Source organism: Sceloporus undulatus, chromosome 1 (genome assembly GCF_019175285.1).
Source record: "Sceloporus undulatus isolate JIND9_A2432 ecotype Alabama chromosome 1, SceUnd_v1.1, whole genome shotgun sequence".
Classification (NCBI taxonomy): domain Eukaryota; kingdom Metazoa; phylum Chordata; class Lepidosauria; order Squamata; family Phrynosomatidae; genus Sceloporus; species Sceloporus undulatus.
Genome location: NC_056522.1, coordinates 236,930,063 through 236,946,121, shown reverse-complemented (window position 1 = coordinate 236,946,121; position 16,059 = coordinate 236,930,063). Strand labels below are relative to the sequence as shown.

Sequence of the window (16,059 nt, the reverse complement as noted above, 5' to 3'; positions counted from 1 at the left end):
GCCAGCATCTGTGGTTGGCATCTTCAGAGAATGCTGGCATGGAAGAGAGTAGGGCACACACACACACACACACACACACTGTGTGACTGTGGGTAGAGCTCGAAAAATCCACAAAAAACTATGGATGCCAACCATGAAAGCCTTTGACTTCAGCATGAATTTATGTTTTTATTAAGTGGGGGGGGGGGGGGGGGCTTTTTTTGGGGCCCCGCCCCCTGGGCCCATGGGCCATGCGGGCGGGGGGGGGGTGTCTTCTGGGAGTTATTATTTTATATAAGGGCCACCATTTTACTCTGCCATTATATTTAATAGGACTTGAGCATCCACAGATTTTTGGTATCCATATAGTCCTGGAAACAACCCCAGCAGATACCAAGGGCCCAGTGTATATTGTTCTCACATAGATATCATTTCAATGGAAATACATTTGGCCCTATGGGATATTAGCTCCTCCTCCTAATTTAGTGTCATCTGCAGATTTGATAAACATGCCTTTTATTCTTTCATGGGTCAGGACATTCCATAAATGGGGAGACAAAGTAGAGAAGATGCTTTCCCATGTTCTAGGCATGATGGATCCATACTCCCACTAGTGGCACATGGAAGATGTACTCTCCAGCAGAATATCCATTCTCCTTAAAGTAGTAGGATCTCAATCCATTTAGGGCTTTCAGTCTCACCACTACTACCTTGAATTCAGACAGGAAGCTCTTTTAGGAATGGATGTAATATTCTCCAAATATTGTAATCTTATTTTGAATGTATTTAAAAGTGTTGTCATAACTAACCCCTCGGGCCTCATACAACAAATGGAAAACCATAAACCAGTAAAAAGGTAAGAATAATAATGAACAAAAAATAATGTAATTGAAATTAAAAGCCAGCATGGTACAGTGATTTGATTGCTGAACTGTGACTCTGGAGACCAGGGTCCAATTCCGAGCTCGGCCATGGAACCCACTGGGTGGTCTTGGGCAAGTCACACTCTCTCAGCCTCAGGGGAACGCAAGGGCAAACCTCATCTGAACAAATCTTGCCAAGAAAACCCCATGACAAGGTCGCCTTAGGGTCACCATAAACTGGAAATGACTTGAAGGCACACAGCAACAAACAACAATTAAAATTAACAGTGAAAACCACACAGAACCAAAGGACAGAGCCCTATCTCTGTTGTAGTCAAAGGTAAACAAGGTGAGTCTTGAGGGATTGCTATAAGTTTTGCCATGACAGGGCCTAGTGAAGTTTTTCTTAAAACCATCTGATGTAGGGGACCAGCAGCTCCCCTGCCACCTCTGCCATGCACTAGGAACTGGCACCATATTTGTGCCCATTATCTAGAACTGTTTCTTTCCTGGAAACTTTCCAGAAACCAGTGCCAGGAGAGCCAGAGTTGTGTAGCAGTTTGAGCGTTGGACTATAAAGGGTCAGTTCCCCGCTCAGCCATAGAAACTCCCTGGATGACCTTGGGTGAGTCGCATACTCTCAGGGTGCACCTGCAAGGCAGAAATAATCCAGTTTGACACCACTTTATCTACCATGGCTCAATGCTATAGAGTCCTCGGGTTTGTAATTTGTGGTGGCACCAGAGCTCTCTGACAGAGAAGGCTAAATATCTCACAAAATTACAAATCCCATAATTCCATAGCATTGAGCCAGGACAGTTCAAGTGGTGTCAACCTGGATTATTTCTGCAGTGTGGATGGAGCTGAGCCCAAGAAAAGCCCCGGATAAGTTTGCTTTAGGGTTCCTATAAGTCGGAAATGACTTGTAGGCACACAACAAGCCAGCACCAGTTGGGTGATATTGAACTACAACTCCCATTGTTTCTCATATTGCCCCCCCCCTTCCCGAGTAGATATGATGTGAGTTGTAGCCTGAGAGCCTGTGTGGCCCCTAGTCTTGCTTTAAAATGGCAAGAAGATTGTGAGCAGGGAAGTAACTTGACAATGGTGCCTAGGTTGCATCTGGGGTCTCCATAGAAACTGGACAAGAGGATTCTGAATGGGGTGACTCTGTGGTCCAGGAGGCAGCTTCTTACAACTCAGCCAGGCAAGTGGACAATGGAGGAGAAAAGAAGCACCGTCTAAGAGGGGACGAGGCAGAAGAAGGGATTCAAGATGGGGAACATGATGAAACTGCTGGTAGGCGGACAGAAAGAAAAGATGCCTTGTCTTCCTTTGTGGTTAGGACATTTGGTCACCCTGAAAATGTCAGTTCCACAAACTTCAAATACAAAACACCAAATACCTTACAACTCATTCAGTATTAGATTCAGCACTAGAATTTGATTAGAAACTGGAGAATACTCGGGGTTTGGGACTTTAAATTTAAAAGTTTGTATTGTATATATTGCTGCTACATACTTGAACAATATCTTATTGCCCTCTTAAAAACAGTATTATTTATATTATTTATTATTTCTTTGGTTTATTTAAAATGTGTGCAAACTAAAGGTGTTTTTACAGTTTGTTCATCCTGAATTTTGGTCTTTGATAACGTAAACAGATTGGGAAGAAGACAACATTATTGAAAGTTAGCTGAGAAGATGATAGATAGATAGATAGATAGATAGATAGATAGATAGATAGATATGCTTACCAAATATAACAAGTACATTAGTGATGTGCTCAAGAACATGTAAGGATACACGTGGTCAAAAATGTCATATGTTTTGTCATTAATTTACTGCAGTGTGATGCATGTTTGCTTGTTATAGGAGTTAGCTTTGCTGAGCTTAACAAAATGTGCTTTCAAGGAACCCTACATAACAGTCTCAAGCTCTTGGTTTTAAAATGTTTTAAAACATCTGTTTACATTATTTTCACAGACTTCCAGTTTTGAGACTACTCAGCATAAGCATGCAGGTAGATAATCCACTTGATACTTTTAGTTTTAGATCAGTAATTAAGGTTTTACTCATCACTTTCTGTTTAACAGAAGCATCATAAAATGATCTAAGAACAGAGCAATCTAACCTCCCTCCTGGGATTTTTCATCTTGCTTTCAGAAAATATTCTGCCAGCAATCTGGTTCCTTCTACATGCCTGAACTGTGCCTGGCTGCACTATCATATGTAATGCAGGACTGGTTCATATCTATAGTTCCCCATTCACTTGTATGGCCAATATTCCTTTTTTCATTTGTGTGAAATGTGGTGCAAGTACTGGCATGTGTATAGTTCAGCTTAAACAGTTATTTGGCAGCATGGCAATTTTTAGTCTTGGGGCTATTAGCCCTATTACATAAACCAGGAGGGGGGAACTTTTGGCCCTCCAAATAATTTGGATTGGAACACGAGACTTGGAGGCCCTGATCCCTCTTCCTCCTCCTCCTCTTCCCAAACCTTTTTTATGTATAAAATTTACACATGAGTTAAATACTGAATTTACTTAAATAAACTGTTCTAATTTGAACAATGTTATTTCTTTATAAAATTTAAAGATATGAATATACATGAATGTGCAAATGAAAATACTCACACTAAATAAACAAAATATTTGTATTAACATATTATGTGGAGTAGGGGGTATGTGATGTCCTCATGTAGATGTAAAGATTGTTCCCAAAGGTAAAAAATTTGAGTACTGTGCAAATCTAAGCATAATAATAATAATAATAATAATAATACCATTGAAGATGCCTTCCTCCTTTTCTGGTCACAACCACAAAATATTTACTTTGTTTTTATTGATCCTAGAAAAGAGGATGCCCATGGATGAGGAAATATTATCAGTTCCCATCAGTAACAATGTTTATGCCATTCTAAAGAGACGAGAAAACTATTTATGCAGTCTGCTTCAGAAGAAATTTGCTTGCATTGCTATCCTTAAGACTGTAAGGAATCCCATCGAAGTATACAAGAAAAGGCTGAAAGAAGGAGTTGAAGTTTCTGTTTGGGTAGATGACCTAACAAGACATGAGGCTGATGCTTTGGTGAATGCAGCCAATGAGTACTTGCACCATTTTGGAGGCCTTGCATTTGCAGTCCTGAAAGCTGGAGGGCCAGAAATTGAAGAGCAGTGCAAGCATTTCATTGAGAAGAATGGACCACTCAGTGCTGGCCAGATTGCTGTCACAAGTGGTGGAAGACTCCATTGTAAGCAAATCATCCATGCAGTTGGTCCACGATGGTCTGAAGGCCAGAGAGAGGAATGTTGCCTCAAGCTTGAAGCAGCCATTATCAACATTCTGAAATATGTAAATGCTCCAGAAAATAACATCAAGTCTGTGGCCATTCCTGCATTGAGCTCAGGGATCTTCAATTTCCCACAAGACTTGTGTGCTCAGGTGATTGTACAGACTATAAAGAATTTTATCCAGCTAGCTCCTTTGTTTGGCTACTTACAAGAAATCCATCTTGTGAACATTGATGAGGCCACAGTTGAAATAATGAGAAGAGTTTGTGATGAGTTGCTAGGTGCCAATGACATTGTGTCTCTGAATGGGACAGTGGAGTCTCTCACAGTCCATGACATCTGCCTTCAAATCAAGAAAGGGATGATAGAAAGACAGAAAGTAAGTTTGTTCGAACTTCTAGCCAGTATGATGGGCCAAAATATGTGAGCTGTTGTGGGTGGGGATGCTGGCACAATTGCCTTTTGGAAAAGTGACTGTGTGGATTACAGTTCTCACAGTCCTCAAGCTGGGGGATTCTGGGAGTTCTAGTCCAAAACAGTTCTGTTCCCAGGTTGTTTCTGCAAGTGTGAGGGTGTTGGCAGCTTTCTATATTGCTTGGGTTTTTAAGTATTTGTGGGTTCCAGATGAGCACCCCAGTGTGGTGCAATTTATAGAGCAACGTCTTCCAATACAAAAGTCTAATTCGAGTCTAGAGAGTTTGGAGGGGGGGGGCATTTCTGTATTGGACAGGTTCAAAGGCAAACAGGTGGGACCAAAATATAAAATAAAACTCCTACTGCTGTATTACTGAGCTGCTTAGGAGAAGCATTCCAACCCTTACTGAAAGTGAAAAGGTCCATACAAAATCTGGAAAACCATCAAATGATGATGTAATGGGGAAGGTGCAACTGTCCTCTTGGAAACCCCAGAGACTTCCCCAATCCTAGTGTAGGACATAGTATGAGATACTTTGAAAGGAAGGTAGATTCCTACAGTTCATGTACACTCCTGTTCCAAAGCAGCTTCTACCTTCTGGGTGCAGGGGGGTGGTTCTTTAAATATGTTATTACATGAATGGGTGGGTTCTTCCCTCTGCCCCTTTCTTTTGCTGAAAAGATAAATTTCTTTTAAGATACTGCATATTATTGTGTGGATATCGTAGTATGCCAGTGATATTTTATGTAGCCAGGCAGAAGGATGAACAAACTGTGACTCCTACATTCATTTATAAGCTGTGGGCCATATCAGAAGGGCATTTTGAATGCTCATCTAGTACTGTATGTAGAAATCATGCAATGATGTTATGAAATAGTATCAGACTGGTCCTTATTCTCTTCCAGGGTACTGTTATTATTAACTCTGTGGTTCTACAAGATGACCACTCACAAGGAACAGGAACAATATGGGGGAAAGCCAATACAGCAATGAAAGAGACGCTCCTTGCAGAATTACATAAACATCCATCGGAGAGTCCCAAACTCATATACACTGCAGGATACAATAATGACTGTGAGCTTCTTGTACTCCATGTGATATGGCCATCTTCCAGTAAAGACAATGCACAGGAGGTGATGTCTTCATCCATTCACTTTCTACTTCTTAAATCTTTTGAATGTGAAGAAAATGCAGCCTGTGTAACTTTACCTTTTCTCTAACAGGCGCTAAAAACAGCCATCTCTAAAAGTCTTTTCAAGACTCAGGAGTTTCCGTCTGTTTCTTTTCCTCCCCTGGGGATTGAAGAGTTAAATTTACCGAAGGATGATGTGGCAGAGATTATGGTGGAAGAAGTCATACACTTTGCAGAGGAGCATCCTGGCAAAAAGCCAGAAGTGTATATTGTAATTCCTCCAGATGACAATGATGTTTATTTGGTAAGATAATGAACGTTAGCTGCAAGCTGCAAAGAACTGTAAATAATTGCCATGGTTATGTATTTATTTCAAACACATACATATGTTGTGTAATTAATGACTTTCTAGTCTCTTGTTACAAACTCTTCATCCCTATCACTTCCTTTGTGGTAAGCAAACTGGTCAGTTTAAGGTGGAAATATCAACGTTGCTTAGCCTTACTTATTGTTGGGTTTTTATTGGTTGGTCATCTCCTGTAATTTTATATCTGAAATACTGTAAAACAGCATTGCACAAAGGCACTGGGTTTTGCTTTCTGTAGTAGAAAAGAACAAATGTTCTTGGATGCTGAAGAGAAGTAGTAATTTATGTACTTTCTCCTTAAATTTCCTAATTTTTTCCTAAATTGATGCAATCATGTTTAGCTTTGGCCCCAAAACTGCAAGGGTTGGAATATTTTTCAGCAACAGGATACATAATAAATCTATCATGAGATGGAGGACTCTTCCGTTATGATGATGTAATCCTGAATCTGTTTTGGAACTTAGGCTTCAGTACGTAAGTTGAAGTCAGTCACTCAAAGTAAGATGTCTGGAGAAATAAAACACAACCTTTGAGATGAGAGTAACTGAAGAGTTCAGTAAAGATGTTTGCATTGCCAACTGAATTTCCAATTTATACTGGATATAGCATTAAAATGTGTAATTTTTCCATTACAAATATTAACTTATAAATAAATTATTAAATTCCCTGTTCCCTTTCCTTCCATCCTAGATCTGTTAATTATCTGAAATATGTGTGACTCCCTAATTTATTGTTAGTGTATTGATAAATAGCTTCTATATTGTTCATAATATTTGAAATACACTTTTCAAGAATAAAGTTTGATCAGATGTTGAGTTAAATCCAGAGTTCATATGATTAGCATAAGTAATAAAGGGCTTCCAAATTTATCCTTTCTAATTTCTCCTCTTTCTAATCTCATTTTGTATGTTAGCTTTTCTGATAGACCACACTCTTATTTGTCCATTTGTGTAGTGAAAAATCCTCTAACATTTTTCATGATTTCAGTATTTCTAGTCTTGCAAAACTGATCAGGAATACTATAAGATCTTTATATGGCAATCTTTTATTTTTATTTTCAGATATGGAAATTAACAGTACTGCTTCTCTATAATATACTTTTTGACTTAACACTTTTAGGAATATGTATCATATTGGATGCTGTCTGTAAGTGGTGCTTGTTTTTACAAATAATTGCCACTTTCCAAAGCATCCATGTTATATTAGTCCTTTATTATCTCACTCTTTTTGAAGGCTTTCTGTACCAAGCTGATGTCAGTCAAAAACAAACTGGAAGAAAACATGGACTGCAGTGATATGGATCTCATGGGTAATAAATAAATAGGATGGGGTCAAACAGATGGGAATGTTTTTTTTAAAGTAAATATTTGAGCAAAATAGGATTATGTACTGAGACTGTTACAAAAATCATGTAAACCTAGTTTTGTCCTTTTATTAATACATTAATGCAGGTAGACCCAAACTAAAGGAAATGTGTATGATGCTAGATTTTGAGGAGAAATCTTAAACTTGAATTGGTCTGGATTGAGAAAAGGGAAAATGGATGGTGTTTATGGGAGGCACTGACTGATATCCTATTAGTAACTTACATATACGTAATGTAGATTATATGCACTTAAGTCCCTTTTTGGACATAGTGTAGAGGACTATTCTCTTGACCTAACACTCCATCCAAAAATTTGCCCATGGCTGGCAGCATGAAACCCAGAGAGGGTCTGCTTATAGAGAGTGACTGGATCGGAACCATACCAAAAATAAAAGGAAATTTAAAAAAAACATTGAAGTGACAGAAAGATAGTGAAAAGCAATAGATATTCATCCAGACAATGAACATACAGAATATAATGTGTAAGGGGTGGGATTCAGTATTGCAGTTATGGATTTATACTGTACAGTTACTATGTTGTCTTACTGTAAGACTACATAATACTACTTCAGCCCACCTTAAGAACCAGCAGCTGGATCAGGCAAAGGAGGTTCTGTTTGGCTTCTGATTGCGGTGCAAGGAGGAGGAGGTTTCCAGTTCTCTTCTGCTAAGAAACAAGGCTATGACAATCAGAAGAGGGCCCCTGTTGCAAGTTCTTGTTGCATTTCATGCATCAGTGGTGGCGAAACATTTTCCTCCTTGTGTTCCAACTGGAAGCAGAATGGACCTCCTTTATGTGATTTGACTGTTCTTCTTAACATGAGCTGGGAGCTGGGGTTTGGCAAAAAGACATAACTTATTTACACAGAGGTGACTAAGTAGCCTATGTAGAATATTACTGACTGGTAATAATAATGGCTGAGAGTCAAACTATGTTGTAGTTTAAGTGTTGGACTACAACTCTCGAGACCTGGGTTGGATTTTTGGCTTGGCCATGAAACCCCCTGGGTGACTTTGGACAAATCACATGCTCTCAGCCTTAGGTGGAGGCCATGGTGGACCTCCTCTGAACAAGTCTTGGCAAGAAAACCCTGTGAGGATTGCCTTAAGTCGGAAACAACTTGAAGGGACACAACAAAAACAATAATTGTTAAACCACAGCAACTGAAACAATTATCATGTGACTAATATAGTAAATGAAATAATATATTAACCAAACATTTTTTAGAGATGCAGACCAACATACAGGCCAATGCGGGTTGTGAAAGAAATGGGCCATCTGTGGAACTGATTGGACACAGTTGTGAAAGTCTGGAGGAAGCAGCATTGTGGCTCAAGAACATCATACAAATTGAAGAAACACACCGGATTATCATAAGAAATTCTAATATTCTAAACCTTGGAAATGGTCAGCCTGTTGAGCTTTCTCATCTCCAGAAGCATTTCGGTATAGCCATACAGGAGAGCTTGACAGAAAAGGGGGCAGCCCTAGAGATTGAAGGTTCCCCCCGAGCCGTGATTGATGCAACATTTGCCATAGAGTTCATGCTGCAGACTACAGCCAAACAAGAACCCTTGACAACAGATGGTACGTGGGGCTGTGTAAGCACAGGACATTTATAACACAGATGAATAGAATTTGACTTAGTCTGAATCTCCATTTCAGTGAGCTTTTTTTGCACTTGAGTGAGCAGAATTCTAGCCCTTATGAAGTAGAGTTTGGAGACATGAGGACAAGTCGCTGTGGCAGATTTGAAAACCAAGTGGTGCTTTGTCACAATTCAGACCATCTCTTCCCTCATTTAGTTTTCTGTACCTCCCTAAGAGTTGTCCAGTGATTAAGTCCACTGCCTAAACATGCTATTCATTTAAATTTGTATTCTGCTTTTCCATTCTAAAAAATCTACAGAGCAGCTAATGTTAAAAAAATCAAATGTAAAAATAATTCTTATGACTTAAAAAAGAATTAATCAAAACTATAGGAATTAATATGGACCCATGTCAGAGAGATTTTCCTCTTAAACAAAAAATAGGGATGATTAGAGGTACATTGCCTGAGTCGGTTTCTCCACGGGTCAAGGTAAGTACTGTAATTTAATTCTTATTTTTTAAAAAAGGAACCATTCCCTGATGAAAGGCAAGAGCATAATCTGTCATGGAAGCAGTGATTCCCCTCTGCTCTCTCATCCTTCCAGTCTTTAGGGTGAGCAGAAACAGTTATGCCTGCTGGAATTTTGTAAGTTTTTTGGCATTGTTTTCCTTTGCTCCATCCTTTAGATGCTGTGTTACATGCCCCTAAGTTTTACCCTTGGTAAAAAACATAATTTTGGCCCCGAAACCTGCTCTCAGTTATACAAGAGGTCGACTTATAGCTGAGTATATATGGTAGTTTTGGAATATTCTCATAATACAGAAATCTGTATAATTATAGGTCTATTCATGAGTTCCATATCTGTTAATAAACATGCCAGAGAGGGTTATAATTTCACCCCTTCTGTCACTAGTTCTGTCCGATTCTACTTGCAGAGGTGATGGTGAGAACAGGAAAGTCTCCACTATCAGCGGAGGCTCTCCGTGCAATTTTGAAATCATGGAGAGAGCCTCCATGGATAGCAGTCCTTCCTCTTCAGACTGTTACTCTCCTTATATGGAGGCCAATGGAATAATTTTCCCCTCCTTGCATGGTTATTGTTCCAGGGTAGAGAACACCTGAATGAGGCTTATCTTGCAATGAGAGGTACATAGATACATTTATCACAACACTGCAGTGATTAAATATACTTTCACATAAGGCAACTTCTTTTAATTAAAATCCTATCTGAAACCATGTTTTATACGTTTTAATGTTCTATGTTTTAATTCTTCTGCTAATCTCATATTAATCTTAGTGGGTTAGATCTTAACTGTGCTTAGTTTAGGCCTATTGAAATCAGTAAGACTGATGTTTGTTCTGAGTAATTAAAGTCATTGATTTCAGGGCATCTTCTAAAAGCATAAGTTAGGATCTGAAGGAGTGTCCACAAATGGGCAGTGATTTAATGATTCTTATCCTTGCAGGTGTTACCTCTAAGAAAACATTGCTATTCTACCAGTCCTTGTAGACTGTTCTGTAAAGGTCTAGTAAGAGACCTTTATGGAAGAAAAACACTTATTCTGAAAGCACTTATTCTGTATTTCAGGAAGTAGTTTTCTCCTTTTTATTAAGCCAAGAGGAAGAGAGGCAGTATACTTCTCCAAGAAATTTAGCCACTTTTCTAATCTAGAAGTCTAATTTTTATTACCTTATTACCTACATCTAGGAGCATCAGGGCATCTTGATGCATACCCGCATCAAGAAGGGCATGCAGAGATGACAAATAAATATTGTTACCAAGTCACTCCGATAGAGTCATATCTTCAAGAATTCAAGGATAAGGAAAGGCAACTTGAAAAAGCTGGCCTGAGGGTTCTCAAGGTAAGAATATCATCAGTGGCAAAATAATTTGGAAGGATGTACTGAGACATGTGAAATGAACAAGAATTTAGGAAGTCAAGGTCATTTTGTATGTCGACAGGTTTTTACTGACCCACTGAATCTAGATAATCAAAACTGCAAGCTGGAATGGGCATTGACAGGTTGCTATCCCTCTCCTTTTCTGTGCATACCTGACACTATGGGGCGGAACAGACAGGCAGGAAAAAACAGTTTGATTCTGCTTTTTCCTGAAAGCGGTTTGAAACCCTGCTGTCTTGCATCGGTTGCTCCCTAAGGTGGCTCAGCTGCATATGGCTTGACTGATGATGTACATGGATGGTGGGGAGGAGACCAAAATATTACCCAGCGGTGCGGCTTGATGCTGTGCTGTGTGATCAGGCCATGCACATTCAGGCCACCTTGGGAGCAGCTGATGTGGACAGTGGGATTTCAAAACGCTTTTGGAAAAAGCAGGCTCGAGCCACTTTTTCTTGCCTATCTGTTCTGCCACTTAGTATCAGCTATGTTAAAAAATGGAGCGATAGCAACCTGTCAATGCCCACTTCATCTTGCAGTTTTGATTATCTAGATCCAGTGGGTTGGCACTTAGGTAGTAGGCAGTTGCACAAACACACCGACGGCAACTGCCTGCTGCCAAGATGCTATCTCATTGGATGGCTGCCTCTTTGAATGGCTACACCGTCGCACGTGTGATCCTCCACTGGTTCAGGGCATTGGAGCATTGGTGTACCCTGTAAAATACTGGAAAAGCACCATCATGGAGACCCCCTCCCACATGCCCCCTTCAGCCCCCATTCACCCCATGCCCCCCTTGGACTGTCTGGTTTGTTTATATGGTAATTACATCCATTGGAGATATCACACTTTCACTTTTTTCTATTGCCGCTCTGTCCGCTTGGGTATAACAGCTCTGTCCTTTTTTAATATGCACTTGCATCAGTGTATTTATATGCACCTTTAGGATTAGGATGGAGCACTCCTTTTGAACTGCTCTAGCGTTGGAGAGTTTATATGCAGGCACAAAAGTGCATATTTTTAGGATTCTTTTTGCTCCCGTTTTTAGCCCCGGACCACAGTTTCAATCTGGTTTCCACCTGCTTTGGAGGCGTGTGTCATCTAAATGCCCTGTTTTCAAAGCAGTATGAAACGCTTTATTTGGCTCATGTGTTTTACTCCTATAAAGCTAAAGTTTTTATTCAATAAAGGTCCTGAGCTGGCCTTGCACAGATAAGAAAACTCTTTCCATTCATGGAAAGGACTATGATCCAGCAGAGGCTCCCGTTGATAGATGAATTTTTTGGCAATTCCCCTCTTTTTTTTTGAGCCTCTAGCATAATTTCCCAAACTGTTTCAGATGGTCCCCCGTCCCTCTGCGGCACGGGCTAGAGGGGGGAAGTGGGAGATGACAGTTGTGCTCCTGTGAGCACATTTTTACTCATGGGAATACAGGGACCAGTGATTTGTGATGTGTCTACTGAATTTTAAAAATTGCAGTGAAATCCCCAACATGGATTGGAGACCACAGCTCAGTGCAGAATGATGCATGGTCTGGAACTCTTGTTAACTTTATGATGTTTATTGGAGCTAGATTACAAATGGTGATCTGATGGTTTCAGTTTAATATGGCCTGCTCTTCAAAACATAAAATAAAAAACTCCCTCACATGGCTTAGCATGTTGGTTTATGATCAGTTCATAGGGTGAGTGGGCATTGTATTTTAACATCTCAAAGTTGCATGTCACTAATACTACCTTAATACCAGATAAGGCAGGTTAGTGCCATTTATAGCCCAATTATGTGGCCTTCCAAATTTTGAACAAGGCTGTATATTTCCCACAACCCATTTTATCTTTGCAACAGCCCTGCAAATACATAGTGACTGAGACAAGGTCATAGAAGAGGTTGACTGAATAGTTTGAACCAGGGTCTTCCTTATCCCTAAACAAACATTGCTACCACTATATCCAATTGTTTGCTTAATGTAGTGAAATGGAGCTCTGGTTTTCTTTTTGAGAATAAAAGATTTTCAAATTTAATGAGAAAAACCAAGTTCCACAAGGCATTTAAATTTAAATGTAGAGCTGTAACAGCTTATATTTTCATTGTAACTGTTTCTAAATTGGACACAGCTTTTTATTTCATTTTTATTTCAGATAGAGAAAATATGTAATCCTCTATTAGAATCTGCCTTCCAAAGGATTAAAAGAAAAACAGAGGGAAAAAATACTGGAATGCCAGTTTGCCATAGATTATATCATTGTGTGCCAGCTCAGTACTGTAGTCTAGTGTGTAAAACTGGATTTCAGAAAACATACTCTTCACAAGGTAAATACAGCATTTGTTGTTAACTGCCCTTGCGTCATTCTTGGCCCACGGCAACCTTGTAGATGAAACATCTCCAAAACTCCCTGTTCTCTACTGTTCTGCTTAGTTCCTGCAGTCATACCCATCTATCCATCTAGCATGTGACCTTCCTCTCTTTCTACTTCCCTCCACCTTTCCTAGCATTAATGTTTTTTTCCAGTGATTTATGCCTTCTCATGATGTGTCTGAAGTACAACAGCCCAATTTTGTCATCTTGGATTCCAGGGAGATTTCCAGTTTGATCTGTTCAAAGACTCTATTGTTTGTCTTTTTGGCTGTCCATGCAATCCTTAGCTCTCTTCTCCAGCACCATATCGCAAATGAGTTTTCTTCCTTCTTTCTTAACTGTTCAGCTCTTGCATTTGTACATGGTAATAGGAAAAATAATGGCTTCTCCGATTCTAACTTTTGTGTTCAGTTGTATATATTTCATTTTTAGAATCTTTTCTAGTCCTTTCATAGTTGCCTTCCCCATTCATAATCTTCTTCTGATTTCCTGGCTTCAGTCCCTCTTCCTATCAGTGTTTGAATCCAGATATGAGAACTCTTTTATTGCTTCTACTTCTTGATTGTCTAGGTTGAATTTGTCTAGAATCTGTCATAATTATTTTTGTTTTCTTTATGTTGAATGGTAGTCCATGAATATTGTTGGAAACCTGCAGCTGTACCAATACTGTACCAGTAATAATTTTCACAAGTTGACCACTTTATTGATGCACAGATGTCTATTCATATAGATTTAAAACAAAAAATGTATTTAAAAATCTAAAGCCAAACAGTACTTAATGTCTGGGTCTTAAATTATCATATCATCCTATACATGCAAGGCAAATAATGTCGATTTTTTTACTCTCAGGTATAGCAAAAAGAGAGCTGGTACTACCAATGGTTGACCATATGTACAAATATTGATTACAGTAAAATGTTCAAAAAATCCCAGCATTTATTACTTGGCCCTCATTTATTACTTGGTCCTCATGTCAGGTGGTGTCCACAGCTAGTGGCTGTGCATGTCAACTGCTAATGTCCACTAGTACTACTATAAAAATACTTTTTGTTCTCTGTGTTCCTTCCAGACCAGAAATATGGAGCTGGCATCTACTTTAACAAGAATCCCAGAAGTTTGGTAGCAACTACAAAGGAAAAATGTGAAATGGACCATTTGATCTGTTTATTTGAGGCAGAGGTTGTAACAGGCTCATATACAAGGGGCAGTCGAAGTTATGTGGCACCACCTTCACTCAGTGCAAGCAGTATGAAACTCTACGATAGTGTGGTTGATGATATTCACAACCCTGAAATCTTTGTCATTTTTAATAGGGAACAAGCTCTGCCATTATATCTGTTGACTTGTTCCCTGCTCTGGAATCCAGCAGAGAAGACCAGTTTGGAAATATCAGACCAGAATCTTTGAGACTTTGGCTCATAAAAATATAAAGTAGATTTGGTGGGTTTGAATTACATATGGCAGTTCTTCAGTGCAGTGGGAAGAAAAGCTTGCTTCATTAAAATCTTGAAGAATTCTTACTGCTTAATAAGTAATTTATCCACCGGTAATAAAAATAAAAGAACAACCATGGTAACATTTTATTTAAAACAGAACTGCTGCATTCATCATATGAACTCTTTTAAATTAAAATTCCAATTTATAAACTATCTGTATAAATTTGGTTTCTTAAATGCAAAGATATAATAGCAAATGTTCTACATAACTTAACTGTTTTTGAGTAACAGTTGTCCAAGACTCTTCTTTTATAAATATGATTTTATATGAAAAATCCCTCAAAACTGTGCGTGTGTGAGAGAGTGTGTATATATGAGATAGCATATTGCATTAATTGCTATTGATTTATTCTGTTGACTTAAAGTTTGCAGTAAATACTGTATTTCTGTCAGATGCACCATTAATTTTCAGTGTGATAGCCAGATACCACTTTGACAAGGTTTACATATTTAAAATAAGATAGCCTAATGATTATGCCATTTTATCTAGACATGATTTTGGGCTAAGACTGCTCACTCTTATGTTGCCATGCAGAACATTAAATGTTTGGATTTAGATGCTTAATATTGTCTATGACCTTTTAACATGTGACAGCCTTTTTAGCACAACAGATGTGCTTTACCTAAAGGAGAATTCAACAACTATGGTATATATAATGACTATTTTTTGAAAAAAGAATAATTTTTAATAATATAATTTTATGTACTTGTAGCCAATTATTGAAACTTCAAACTTTTTGGTTTAATAGTTGCATGGTCTCTGACCATTAAAAGTGGTAGAAATTAGATTGTTAATTTTTAGTGCAAATATATCAAGAAATTACATTCACTTTCACTGCTGGAATGAGACACAGATGTATATGTTATTTACTAGCCCACCATTCGGGTGGAAATAGCACTCAAAAGTAGAGATTTAATCCAAGAGTAGAGAGCAGACTGTTCTAATTAACAACACAGAATCATAATACAGTGTAAAAAACAAACAAACTGCCTTTCTTTAAAAACAAAGAATTTCATCTGATTATCAAGTTCAAATTTATTTTTCTAGAATGAAAGTCTGCTGCTTGACCTCTATTTTCTACCTGAGATTTATGTACAGGTTGAGTCTCCCTTATCTAGAAATTCAAAACACTCCAAAATTCAAAATTCTCCATGTGGGTGGCTGAGACAGTGACACCTTTGCTTCCAATAGTTCAGTGTATACAAACTTTGTTTCATGCACAAAATTATTAAAAACATAGTGTATAAAATTATATTGAAGCTATGGGTATAAGGTGTATATGAAACATAAATGAATTTTG

The 16,059-nt window shown here is 38.6% G+C and overlaps 1 protein-coding gene across 1 annotated transcript; it reads left to right on the top strand.

Annotated features, from left to right (window-relative positions):
• The first annotated feature begins 2,012 nt into the window (after positions 1–2,012).
• Positions 2,013–14,900, top strand: PARP9 (poly(ADP-ribose) polymerase family member 9). Its single transcript, XM_042445558.1, has 10 exons — positions 2,013–2,141; positions 2,828–2,864; positions 3,698–4,515; positions 5,457–5,684; positions 5,775–5,987; positions 7,284–7,359; positions 8,645–9,004; positions 10,716–10,870; positions 13,045–13,216; positions 14,332–14,900. The coding sequence occupies exons 1-10, from the start codon at positions 2,118–2,120 to the stop codon at positions 14,667–14,669; spliced, it is 2,421 nt and encodes an 806-aa protein (XP_042301492.1). The 5' UTR covers positions 2,013–2,117; the 3' UTR covers positions 14,670–14,900.
• The last annotated feature ends 1,159 nt before the right edge of the window (positions 14,901–16,059 follow it).